The following is a 14,359-nucleotide window of genomic DNA, read 5'->3' as shown; positions in this document are numbered from 1 at the left end:
AAAAATTATTACTAATATTACAATAGATATAAATATTAATGTCATCACCAACAGTGAAAACAAGACGAGGAACATTTGTATTGTTATACAAGAAACATTTCTTGTTTTGTTATAATAATATAACTGTATTAATTTTTTATTCGATACAAAAGGTCAAATCAGGCTTTAAAATTAAAGAGTAGTTCTCCATTTTAACAATAATATAATTTAAGATATTTATATTTATTTCGATATATATCTTTTACGTATATACAGGATGATTGGTTATAAATGTAAAGCGCATTTGTTCTATATTAATGTATGGTATATTTTATTAAAAATTAAATGGTTCCGTAATAACAAACCATAATGATTACGTAGTAAGAAAAAACGTTTTCATTATTCGGCTTATTACGCATTAAAATTAATTATTGTTAAATATCTATCTGTCCTTGCAGACATTGTAGTACCAGAAGATATTGGCCTATCGTATTCTAATAAAAAAAAATTAATGTGATTGAAAATAGACTTTTTTCTTTATAGCTTTCCTCTGACAAATAAGTTATTTATTCATACTTTTACAGCTTTTATGCTTATAAAAATAATTGGTTTTTTTTACTTTCTTCTACTATTATGTATCACAATTTTATCATAGTTTCGTTTTCTTACAATTTTATTACTTAAGTAATTTTTATTATTATAATATTTTAATTACAATATTTTTATTGCCTATCAACATTTTATTCCGATTTTTTGCATTAATTGCCACTGCCCTGCAGAATTTGAGGGAGGACACTCTGCGTACGTTGTCCTTCATAATGGACTATTTATATATTTGTATTGACTTTCTTAGCCGGTTTTGCGAATTTAATTAGTCCCTCTACTTCCTTTGCGGAAGGAATTCGTATATACAGGGTGACTTTTTTGGTGTAAAAGATTTGGGGTGAATGTATTAGCCAGAAAAAAACCTTTAACCCTAAACCTAATTAAGAAAATATCCAATATTTAACCACTTCCGCTTTGCGAATAGCCACTAGCCTTTGCGAATTACACAACTACCACCGTTAAATCACTCAACACGTGTTTCACCCCTCCACGGGGCATCTTCAGGAGTTATGTTACACCGATTAGTGCCAAACACAGAGTGTTTTCGCATTGTTTACCGCATGAGCATTTATCAGCAGGCTGGCGGGCGGTGCACTTTGTTGCACGACTACCACTGCATGTGCGGAAGTGGCTAAATATTGGTCTTTTTCTTACTTAGGATGGACTTCCGCAAAATAACGCCTGAATCTATTAAATACCTAAACCCAATGCTATATATATAGAGATTATTGGCTATTTATACCAAATTTATTGCCAATTAATGTATGGTATGTATACCCTATCCAAAAATTAATGGTTTCGGGAGCAATAAAATATGTAGCAATACTAATTTTAAAATTCGTATTGCAACATATTAAAATAAGTTTTATTTACTATCCGTCTCGACGGACTGTCGCCGTTCAATAGAAAAAATAAATGAATGTAACATGTTTAAGAGTCATTTATTTATACAGTATGATTGGAAATAATTGTAAAGGCTTTTTACTGACAAATGAGTTATAAATTCAACTATTAAATCTTTTACAACGATAACAAATCATTCTGTGTTATATATATCTCATGATATTCCATAACATGGTAGATATATTTAAGAGTTACAGTACAAAAATACAGTAAGAAAAAACTTGTAATATTATTATTTTGGTAAACCTGTTGTAAGATCAACTTATAATCATGAATGGTAAGTTAGAGGTCACATCCACTATATTACTATTGTTTTTGTATCATTATTAAATTAAAATTTTTTGTCAGTTTATGTTCGAAATATTACACATCGATCTTTGGAAAGAGACAATCGGTTAATTTCGGCATTGTAAAGCGTTATCTCTGTCCCACACTACCTATGTGCCGTGTTGTCAGTCGTGTGACAGAGATAACGCTCTACGTAGCCGAAATTAGCCGATTGTCTCTTTCCAAAGGTCGATGTGCAATTTTTATCGGCGGGTATTGCACATAGAAAAGCGTTTTACCCATGTAGAGTTTTGTATAGATTGTGTTGGTGTTGTGTGCATGCTGCTCGGGATGGCAGCGAGGTGGCGAACCAAGGAGGGGTCCAGATCCAACCACGATTCGCCATGGCTGGTCGCAGTTAGGGAGCAGTAGTGTTGTGATATTAAATTCACCCGTCACTTTCACTTGTATAAAAATGCGATTGATAAAGCGCTATATTAATTCTTTTCGAAATTTAAATTTTTTACTTCTCTTTATCGATTCGACGTAAGTTTAAAAACCGATTACTAACAAAGAACATCACTTAAGCGTAAATAAAGATAATGTAGATGTCTATGTGTGGAACAATTGTACACAAAGCTTGTGTAATGAGATTATCTATAAAGAAACACTCCAGTGCATTCACCCAGTGCTATATTTACTAATTCATCGCGGGCCGTCGTGTCAAATGGAAGTAATTGACCCGTGCTAGTGTCACGTGACCAGTTAACTGTGTCTTAACCTCCAGAGCACGTGCTATGTCGCGGTGCAAGTGGAAATTTCGACATAACGACGGATTCATTCATAAAATTATATATTTAATGTAATCAGGCGTTACCTTGCAGAAGTCCATCCTAAGTAAGAAAAAGTCCAATATTTAGCCACTTCCGCACACGCAGTGGTAGTCGTGCAACAAAGTGCACCACCCGCCAGCCCGCTGATAAATGCGTATGCGGCAAACAATGCGAATTACACAAATTATGTATACTTTTTTTTAAATTTTAGATCCAGACTGTACTTTTATTGGCATATTTAGATTTCGATGATTTTTGAGTGGAGCGCTTATGTTAGCTCGAAGGTGCCTACAAGAGTTTCAGCTGGGGCAAAAGCATAGTCAATATTACCAGATTGGGCGATCGTTGTGCTTTTAGATCGCTGACTTTTTTTTAACATTCGTATTCAAGGAGGACCGTACCTTGGTCTTCTTGGTCGGTTGCTATTGCCTATCTAATATTGCTAGCATCCCAGCAAGCATTAGCACTAGGAAACATGGCGGAAAAAACTCCAACAACGCTTCTTTCTAGGATGTTAGAGACAGTTTAGACAAAACTGTTAGCGACTGTTCCCTAACAGTTTTGTACTATACTTTTTGGGTTTTTTTTTATGTTCGCCCCGGCATGTGTGGGGCAGGGTCGTTACATTTCGTGTTTAAATTATTTTTAATATTTTTTATTCTTCCTCCTTTCTTTTCTCACAAATTCTTTCTCTCCTTCCTCACATTATTCACAAAATCTTTCACTCTTCACGTTTTGAGCTTTTTCCACACATCGGCTTACTTCTCTCATCTACATTCCTGATTACTTATGATTGTTATATCACACAATATATTTATTTCTTTTCTTTATTTACTGTTTTAGTTTAAAATTTTTGTTTATACTTTGTACCCATATGATTATTTTATAATCATCGATAGTTACTTCTGTTTATTTATATTTAAATTTTAGTTTCTTGTTCTCGGACTAGCTCAACTCCTAATTTTATTCCTTAGGCTTGTTCTTATCAATCTGCTGTACGCTATATAAGCTGTCTTAATATCGTCGCATCATCAGGATTACCGAGAAAGTGATCCGTCCTCGGAACGCCGCGACATTTAAATGTCCCCAGGAGTATTATTTAATAGGTACTAGATTCAAGCAAACTTAAACAAGATTGTAGCTATTATAGGAAAGAAAAACCAAAAAGTGATCAGTTACTATAATCAATAAAAAGTAATGCTATAAAAAGAAACAAAACGTAATAGTGTAAGAATTGCGGTAAATGTTGGTAGGTGATCCAAATAAAAGTTAAGGATAAAATCTGAAGGATGAGAAAGAAAAATTGTGATAAAGGAATGAAATTAAAAAAAAAGAAAAATGAAACACATCTAGTAGATAAAATCAAAGATGTTACTACCTCGGCGAACTAATCAATCAAATAAACACAAAAGTTACTGGCATAAACAAATGAAGTCGTAAACAAAGCACGTGCGGGGCGTGTCGAAAGTGTTTCGGCTGTAAACTTAATTTAAAGGGACATCAAATGGATTGTGATGTTACTATAATACGGCAGATTGAAGAAGGAGGGCAACGTTTTACAATGCGGCCGTTAATTTGATGGGTTGTAAGCTGGTCGTGCAATAAAATGCTGTTGTTTGGTTTCCTTTCGTCTTTGTGCACTTCAAATGATGACTGTTTCACTTTTAATGTCTTTTGAACTTCTGTTACCGATGTAAACTGGTTTTATGACATCCTGCCCACTCTTCAGATCGTTTCGTTTTTGTGATGATTTTTTTTTGAATTGAAATTTATTTAGGAAGAATTGTACTAATATATAGCTACTTCTGTTATGTTACGTTGTGTTTCGCATTGTTTACCGTATGCGCATTTATCAGCGGGTTGGCGCGCGGTGCATTTTATTGCACGACTACTGCTACACAGCGGAAGTAGCTATATATTAGTCTTTTTCTTACTTAGAATGGACTTCCGCAAAGTAACGCCTGAATCTATTAGGTTAGGGTTAAATAATACTTATTTCCAACAAAATAAAACCTTTTTTCAGGACAGAAAATACGTATTTTGTATCGCAATTTGCGGGCAGTAACTAAGGATTATAAAAATTATAAAAAAAAAACTGAAAACCAGCGCTGTAGTAAAAGTTAGGATGTGCTGCAGTAGGTAGCTAAGGTACTTTTGCTGGTACTTTTATTTTATCTTTCCTGTATCTTTTTATGTATGAAGAATTTTGAAAATTTTCATAGACATGATTCTGAAAAATATATCGTAAAGAAATATTAATTTTAAAAAAAGAATTAATAATACATAATGAAACGTTGTTTTTACATTTACCATATCTAATATTAATAATAATTTAAAATTAAATATGTTGGACTTTTAAAAAAACGTCTGAAATCTCTAAGTATTCACAACATCGACGGGCGGCAAATTACTCAATTGTCGGGAACATCCATCTGCTATTGTGGCATGATTAGCTATTTGTCGCTTGCAGATAAACCAAACTAGACAGTAAGTCTACGAGATGATCGTAAAAGTAATGATTTATATAAAAAAAACAATGTATTGATAATAATTCTTCATCTGATTTGTGATGAATTTTAGTCATAAAGATAATAAATATTTCCCCTTTCAAAAAAAATGAAACTTTTCAGGAAAGACGAAAAATTAAATGTTGATTATATCTCAAATATTTTACACACATAAAACAGTGAAAATTTTATAATATAATTGTATTTATTCTTATAATGACGAATAGGAGTAAAGTTTTTACTAATATCGGATAAACTTTGTTTTCTTGTCTGTCCTTTTCCTGGTATATTTAGAGAAAAAGGATATTTTTCTCTAAATTCTCTGCGTTTGGCACTAATCGGTGTAACATAACTCCTGAAGATGCCCCGTGGAGGGGTGAAACACGTGTTGAGTAATATGGCGGTGGCGGTTGTGTGATTCGCATTGTTTGCCGTATACGCATTTATCAGCGGGCTGGCGGGCGGTGCACTTTGTTGCACTACTACCACTGCATGTGCGGAAGTGGCTAAATATTGGTCCTTTTCTTACTAAGGATATTTTTGCTTATCTGTCATTTTTAGCCAGAAAATAATGAAAAAAATAGACAAGGTGTATTGGAACTCGTAGATTGTAAAAAAACTTTTGTTGTAATAAAAAACCCGATTGAAATCATAAATGGGTATTGTCATTTCATTCGGTGGAGGGGTCGATTTGACTCTTAGGCCCCCGGCGACTTTTTGTAGCGATGTAATAGCGACGCTGTTACAGGTCTATATCGATACAGTCGCGAAGCAGATGTTAGCTATGCGCCTTTGCTTACGATTTAAATGAGGTTCTGCAACATCCGTTGACTCGCCGTATTACTACTGTAGCGTGTTACGTTACCTTAACGCACAAATGCGATAAACACGCGACAGTAGCAATGCGTTGAATAAACGCGCAAGAGCATTGCTACAAAAAGTCGCCTTTGGCGAGAGACATAAATGTCTAGTCAACTTTTGTAAAGAAATTTCAGGAGGCATTTACATCCGGCCGAATCAACTACGAGACGAGAGTGTATTATAATACCATATACAGTTGCTCACAAAAGTGTTACTAATTTCTTAAACTAATTCATATATATTTTTTTTTCCTAACCTTAAATCTTTAATCACGTGAATTATATATATTAATAGGAGTTAAATGCTTTAAATGTCGTTTTATTTCTATAATTGGTTAACTTGTACTAAATTTGCTGCTTGCTTAGAATATTAACGAAAGCAAAACTATCGTTTCAGAAACTATTATTGTGTTTGACTCCATAAATGTGAAATAAATAATAAAATGAATTATATATATATTGTTATATATATATATTGAAACTTTTTCTCTATGTCAGTCGCAGAGATAAAAAGTGGTATTAACTTTGTTCTGTGAATACATTGACACTGCACACTGTGTGATTTTATTGGTCGGGCTGTTAAGCACTTACTCCCGACTCCGAATTTTGACTGCTAGGTTTTCCCCCTTGCCTTCAGAGATCTCATGTTAATACCAGGCTTAGGAGGTCTAGTCAACATGAGCCACTTAAACCATCCTCCATACCTGACCTCCGAGGGCCTACACACAGGAGATACGACTATCTCAGTCAGTACAATGTAAACATGACAATTATTATTAAGACACGAATTAATAATTGTGGTACTAAAAGAATAGGGCAAAGGAAAAGAGGTGATGTTTAAGGATTGTGAATAAAAGAAAAGAACGTACAAGAGAATGTAACGAATGAAAGAAGATATAGTAAAAGAACTAGTGAAGGATGTCAAAAGACAAAAATCCTTGTCATAGATTTAAGATAGAGGAACGAAATAAAAATTAAATAAATAAAAATCAACATGACATTTATTAACAAAGAGATAAACGGAAATATTTATGTAGCTTGTTTGTACCGCATACATAATATTAGGGGGACCGGAAAGTAATGTCGCTTTCTTAAGTTAAACTCACACGACTACATTTTTAACAAGTTTCTATTTCTAATCAACAATATATTCACTTTCGTTATCAACAACCTTTTGACATCTAGAATACAAATTTTTAATGCCGGAGCGGTAACAAATCAATGTGTTTTTCTGTCAAATATGTCAACAGAAATTACTTTCCGGTCTTCCTAATATAAACATTAATATAGTTATAAACGTATTAGTAATATTTTTGAGATATATGACATAACGATAGCGCTTTTCTGCGTGTCAATAATATAAACAAATATTGAATACAGATAAAACATATACATGACAAGTGTATATTTTAAAAAAATGTTGCTTATTGATATTTATTAAATAAATAAATTTGGAATGTCTGTTTGTAATATTTAAATAAACGCTTTTTATTACATGCATACGAATACGGTATATATATATAATAAAAAAAATTTTTTGTCTGTGAGTCTGTCCGTTTGTTCCAGCTAATCTCTGAAATGTCTAAACGATTTTAACGAGACTACATTGGCAGGTTATGTTATATAGAATTACTTAGGCTACTTTTATTTCAGAAAAGTTCTTAAAAGTAAAAAACACTAATTAAAGTTTTTGTTAAATTGTCAGACGATGTCGCGGGCAAAGCTAGTATTTAAATAAAATAAAATATATATATATATATATAATTGTTGGCCTCTTTTATCGTGTCACACATATTTTACCTGTTTATAATTCTCTATTATAAATAGGTGTGGCCTATTTATATTCTATTCAAGATAACCTTGACATATTTATGTTTATATCATATGCCACAGAGCAATAAATAAGTTACTAAATATATGTTATAGATATTAAAAGTACATAGAAGTCGAGTACATACTGGGTGTGGCATTGTCTGAGCTAATCCGTGAAAACAATGGAAAAATATATCGTGCAACGGAGAAAAGCAAGGAGTGGTTTGTTGTTGTTGGAAGACTCGAATGACGACCTCAAGTTGTCACACGTTGATGTCATGTTGATAGTTGAGGTGACAGCCTTGGGACTCTCATATTTAAGATTAAAAAAAAAATTACCTACTCTTGAAGTTGCAATGGGTTCGCCACATAAAACATATGATCTCAATGTAGTAAAGCAGAGTTCCCCAAACTTTTTTGTGTCGTAGACCTCTTGCCATGTTTTTCCGTGTTGGATAGACCCCCCCTACTTACCTAATATTGATTTCCTGTAAATTTCTAACTGTAGTGAAGTTTAGTGTTAAAAACTTAAAGTTAAAACCCATGTTAATTTATACATTTATTAATTAAATTTAAATTAAAACTACTCAAAATAAAATTTGTAAAATATACGTAAAATTCAATAAACATAAAATAAACTATAAATAAAATAACATAAGCAATAACTCAATATTTTTAGTGAGAAGGATGAACCTGATGCTTTAACAATAAATTATCAACATTTGGCGTAAATTTTGTAAGGGTTAATCTTAAATCTCCTCGGCGAATGATGTCCAGTCTGTTTCTTTTTTTCGTTAGGAGATTGGTAACAGCGCTGATCCCGCTTTAGGTACTTTTATAAATAATGTAAATGTTTTGATATTATAAGATAGTAAGATGTAAGTAAGTAGGTCTATCAGTGTATGTGTTGAGATCCACTATCGTGTAGACCCCTTGCAGGTTGTCATAGACCCCTAGGGATCGATATAGACCACTTAGGGAATCACTGGTGTAAAGGTTTTGAGAGAGACCACAGATAGTAGGCGTCCACACACAAAGTGAACAGAAGACTAACAGGTCCTATTGGAAATAGGGGAACCTATAGAAGTGGACGTCTTAGGGCTGAAATTATTAAGACTATGGAATCTGTTTAAGGAATTACACAAAGAAATACATATTAACTTGGCTTGCCTGTAACAGTTGCGTGACACATAAGATTTTATAATAAAATACATTAATTATACATTTATATGCTAAATGTGTTGTAAAACACGAAAACGGCGTAAACTTTGATGATTTAAAAAAAATCTTATACTATACAAACCATGTAATAAAATTAAAACACCTATCTAAAACTGTCAAACAATTTATGTCAATATAAACTCAAGATGCGTGTTGCGAGGCAATGAAAAAAAATATCGTGCGCCAGTAAGTTATGTAATAAAAATATAGTAAAATTATTATAATCTATGTTATAGGATAATCTTTGTTAATATTTTTTAAACATGAAATCAACATAATAATAATCTGATCATTCAGTTATACTACATATATATATATATATATATAATTGCACTTCGACCGACCAGTACTTAAACTTTTGACAGTACGAAATCTGTCAAAGCACCTTACCCTATAAATATTAATACATGTAAATATGAGTTTTGTATTTACACACAAAAACACACACACATCTGTATATATATATATATATATATATATATATATATATATATATATATATATATATATATATATATATATATATATTGGGTGTGAAAAGGTGATTTTTACAAAAAAATATCAGACTTTAAAAATGATGTGGATTTTTATGACTAGCTTCGTCTATATTAAAACTCTTTATTACGACGTCGTGGTAACTTTTTTGTGAAACACGCGTCATTTTGGCTAATTTCACGGATTTTATCTCGCTTTATACAACACTAGCTGTCCCTTGCTCGTTTCGCGTGGCTTGTATTGATTATTATGGGTGCTAGTTCATAAAATACATTTTTGGTTATTTTTAATGTCCCAAAAAAATCCTGCTCAAGTTTTTCGTAACATTAACTTAGTTAACTTCAAATATATAAAAAGAATATTTCTACCTTAGTTTAAGTTTCTAAACATTAAAGTTTGAGAGATATCGTGATGAGTGAGAATTTAAGTGGAAATACACACACACACACACACACACTCACATAATAGTATAATTATATTAACGAAAATTACATTACTATGTACTGAGTGCATAGCATAGCTTTCACTATTATATTGTATGAGTGGTTTTACAGCTTCATCTAACTCAGGATTGGTATATGTTTTTTTAGCCATGTATCGATTTTTTTTCATTGGCCTTTTCAGGTTCACCGTGGAGGAGGCAGAAAACCGAAGGTCTGAAAATCGATCACCTTTTTAAAGCCCCACACTACTTTCGTCAGTTGGTGAAGAATACCAAAAACTCTGTCGCAATTCTTTCAGCTGTATAATTGGGATAGTCCGTTCATTCCCCTTGTTTACGCTACTCCTGAAGCCATCATTCTACCATCATGGTGGTTCAAGACCACTTCGATCTGAGTCGCTGAAGCTAGAGGGCATTTAAGAACCTCACCCTGGACACCTGCGCCTTTAGATGTAGTTTGTGATAGGAAAAGAAAACATTCATTATTATACATTCAACTTCGGAGAGGCGTCGTCTTTCCATGTCAATAAAGCCTTTAATTAAAGCCTACAACAATTTATAGTAACCAAGCTTGAGGATTGCCGAAACCACGATTTATTCATTTCACATCCTACTGGAGTAAACGTCTTCACAGCTCTTAGGTTTTGGGGCTTAGATGGCCCAATATAAGTTCGCGAATTATGGATTAACATCATCATCATTTCAATCATGGGATGCCCACAGCTGCACATAGCCTACACGATAGATTTCCAACAGAACCGCTTGGTAGTGGCCTGCATCCATTGTCTTCCTATAGCTTTAACAAGGCCCTTGTCTCCACTCCAGATCCTTGAGACCTTTTTACATTTACGTTTTTTTAATTAAGTTTTCTAATTTTCTGTTTAAGGTAAACAATAATCACATAAAGGAATATCTCGGCCATCATGCAAGACGAAGGGGAGAGAGAATGCTTCCTCAGCTACTGCAGGAAGGTGGTAATAAATGCAATTGGTAAAAATAAAACGAAGACTAAAATATAGAAATACAAGGAATATAGTAGTACCAAAAATAGTTTAATAAATAGTATAATATAAAATGATAATTACAGAGAAAATACGTGTTAAATATATGAACAATAAATAATGTTGCAAAATAAAATGGTAAGGAAACCTAGAATGTAGTGGTTGAGGGTGAATGTATGGCTAATGGAATGAAAGAGAAAGACTGGGATAATTGTAGAATGAAAGAAACGGTACGACAGATAAGATGATAGAGAATCAAGAAGAATGATATTAATAATAAAAAAAATGAATAAATTACTAGATTTAAAAAGTCCCTGTCCCACACGAGATAGGGGAACGAGAGGTCCCCAACAGCGGGGACCATTTACAAAAAAAAAAAACAATAATCACCTAAAGACGTCATCTGAAAAAAAACGTCAAGGAACAACCTGTTTCGATATAAAAAAATAACAAAATAAAATACCTATATTTAAAACTGTTAGGGTTCTAAACGCGGTTTAGGAGAAATATCCTGATAACTCTATCAGTATCTCGTGAATATATTACATAAATATATCATCGTTGAAATATATCGTAAATATTTGAAATAAAGGTTCAATTTTTTTTATAATTAAATAAAAAAATTGCAATTTTCTCACAAATCTCTCGCAAATATTTTGTAAGACGCAAAAATGTAATTAAATCGACATTTTATAATAAGGAAGTATTTACCGCTGTATATAATTATAATATATTAATTAAATACGGTACTCACCTAATAAAACGACACATGTCACTAAAATACATTCACTCCACGTTGAAAACATTATAAACTTTAGTATATTTATTTATTTAATATTTATGTAACAAACACTTAATGCATTCACATCATATATTTTAATTATTAACTTTATTAATTAACGATAATATTTATATTGTCACATATTTAAAACACATAATTTTCACTTCTAAATTTTTTTTTAATAGTTTCATAAACGTAATACTTGATAAGCACTACGTAAAAGCTATATAGCATTTAACGAACTATATAGATAAGATTTAATAAGAACACGTCTGCTATTAGCGCCGGTCAGTTGTAAACTGAATGCTGAAATGTAATTTTGCGAAGAAGCACTGTTCTTTCAGACATTGTCAAATTCTATTGCTTTCGTGTCACGTAATTGATCGATTGATAACTACAAAATGTTGTATTGAATCTATAGTTAAAGTAATAATGAAATCAATAATTATCGCTTAAATAAATTAGTTGTTTTTTTAATTACGTTGTTAGATTGCTGCCTGCTATATTTTTCGCGTGTTAATTTTTTTATTTAAACTCGAATAAAAAGAAAAAAATATATGTAATCTTTTCAAAAATTCGACAACTATTTTAGTTTTAATTTTGCATATTTTCTTACCTTGAGTTTGTTATTTTATGATATTCGAATTTAAATTGTAAATATCTTTATTTAAAAAGATGCATCGTCGATTATTTTAACATTATAAGCTATCACAGCCTTAGATCCTGATCTGCTGAGAATAATCAGAAACTTAACAATTGCATATTTTTTGCTCATTATAATATCAACTATGTAAATGAGTCCAAAAAGTTCCACATATTTCTATCAAATTAAAACTGTTCAATGTCGTATGGTTTATGTAATAATATACTTTTAATTTAAAATTTAAAACTAAGAAAACGAAAGTCTAATATATGTTGTAGAACTTTATTATATATACATACACTCAGACCCATGAAGGCTTTGTTAGGTAACATTCATGTTAAATCATGTTAAATGAGTCTATTTAGGCCGAAACATTATAGAAAAAATGTAACTATGAACGTTTAATAGCATTACTAATTATTTCTGAAGCGAAATAACATTATCAATAAATAAATAAAAATATTCTTACGTCTTATGTGACATCGCGGTGTTTATATTACTATAGCCATACAATCTACACGGTTTGCAATAAAACCTTTTGAATAGATTTAAATAGAAAATAATATAAAAAAGAACACGGCAAATGTCATAACAAAATATTTAGAAAAAAAAAGCAATGCGACATACGATTTTCGATTGTCGCTTGACACACCGGCTTTACATTTTGCGAAATCACATATAATTCCGATACAGTAACAACACTATGCACCTACACGGATATAATCCCTCTTCGTGCAAATGTTTTTGTAAAATTTTTAGTTCGCGAACCTTTTGTTTCCGCTAGTAGCAATGAAGCCGAAGCCAAAGCCAGCTAGCAGCATATCTTCTCTTTTAATTCGCTTAATTACTATGTGGTTACAGGAATACCGGAACAATCATAGAACCAAGAACATTCTAGATCAGTAATTTTCAATCTTTTATATGCCATGCCCCATTTAAGCCTTTCTAAAATTATTACGCCTCCTATGTAACATATATTTTTAAATGTTACATAGGAGCATAGGATTATTATTATATGTAACATATATTATTTTCCGCATGCGCATTTATCAGCGGGCTGGTGGGCAGTGCACTTTATTGCACGACTACTGCTGCATGGCGGAAGTAGCTATATATTGGTCCCTTTGCTTACTTAGGATGGACCTCCGCAAAATAACGCCTGAATCCATTAGATATATATTTTTATATTAAAGCTAAAGAGGTGAACTTGTGTGGAGTCTACATTTGTATTGCGAAAAGTGATACCAGCGTCTTGTACACATAGAAAAGGCTGAATATATATATATATATATATATATATATATATATATATATATATATATATATATATATATATATAAGGTGAACTACAATAAATAATAAATCGTGTGTAGTTCGTAAACACATTGAAAGTCGTGTTCACATGACTTCAACCAATATCCGGAAGGTTTATAAATGGAACCGAATTCTATTTGTTGGGGTCAGTTTATTTGTAGGCTTAGTACAACCGTACTTACCTAACAGCTTGATTAGGTAAAGGTCAATAACCTTTTACGTGCGTTCGTCTTTTATTTTTAATTAATTAGACACGGGTATTTCATAAAACGTCTTAAAATTATTGTGGCATATAGGACTAAATCATACCATTTTTATATCTGTATCTTACATTTTTGTTCTACATTGTAATTTATAATGCATATGTGAAAAAAGTATATAGTAAGCGTCTCCAAATGTATGATAGATTATAGCTGTATTGTGTAGGGTTAAAATTCGTGAGACACATGACCTAATGCCCATAGACAAAAGGATAGGAGTAGAGGACTTATCTCAACTCCCTACCAGTACCCTTGACTTCTATTCTTAATATTGAATACTTAGTTGCGACTTATTTTATATATATATATATATTACACGGTGGAGAAGGGGGAGGGGGCTTATCAATGTCGCTAACTTAAGTTAAATTAATTAAATTCACACGACTACATTTTTAACAAGTTTTAACTTCTAATCAACAATATATTCACTTTCGT

The 14,359-nt window shown here is 31.9% G+C and overlaps 1 protein-coding gene across 2 annotated transcripts in view; it reads right to left on the bottom strand.

The window, feature by feature from the left end:
• LOC137933208 (lutropin-choriogonadotropic hormone receptor-like) overlaps positions 1-11,852 on the bottom strand; it is a 60,486-nt gene extending 48,634 nt beyond the window's left edge. For both annotated transcript variants that reach the window (XM_068777053.1, XM_068777054.1), the window contains exon 1: positions 11,681-11,852. In XM_068777053.1, coding sequence (XP_068633154.1) covers positions 11,681-11,732 — 52 coding nt within the window. In that variant the 5' untranslated portion in view covers positions 11,733-11,852. The remainder of the gene's footprint in view (positions 1-11,680) is intronic.
• Between the last annotated feature and the right edge of the window lie 2,507 nt (positions 11,853-14,359).

This window comes from Battus philenor, unplaced genomic scaffold, assembly GCF_028537555.1.
Source record: "Battus philenor isolate CCGP_79_NKW_IND1 unplaced genomic scaffold, ilBatPhil1.0.hap1 SCAF_13, whole genome shotgun sequence".
NCBI classification, from domain to species: domain Eukaryota; kingdom Metazoa; phylum Arthropoda; class Insecta; order Lepidoptera; family Papilionidae; genus Battus; species Battus philenor.
This window is presented reverse-complemented; position numbering and strand designations above follow the sequence as displayed.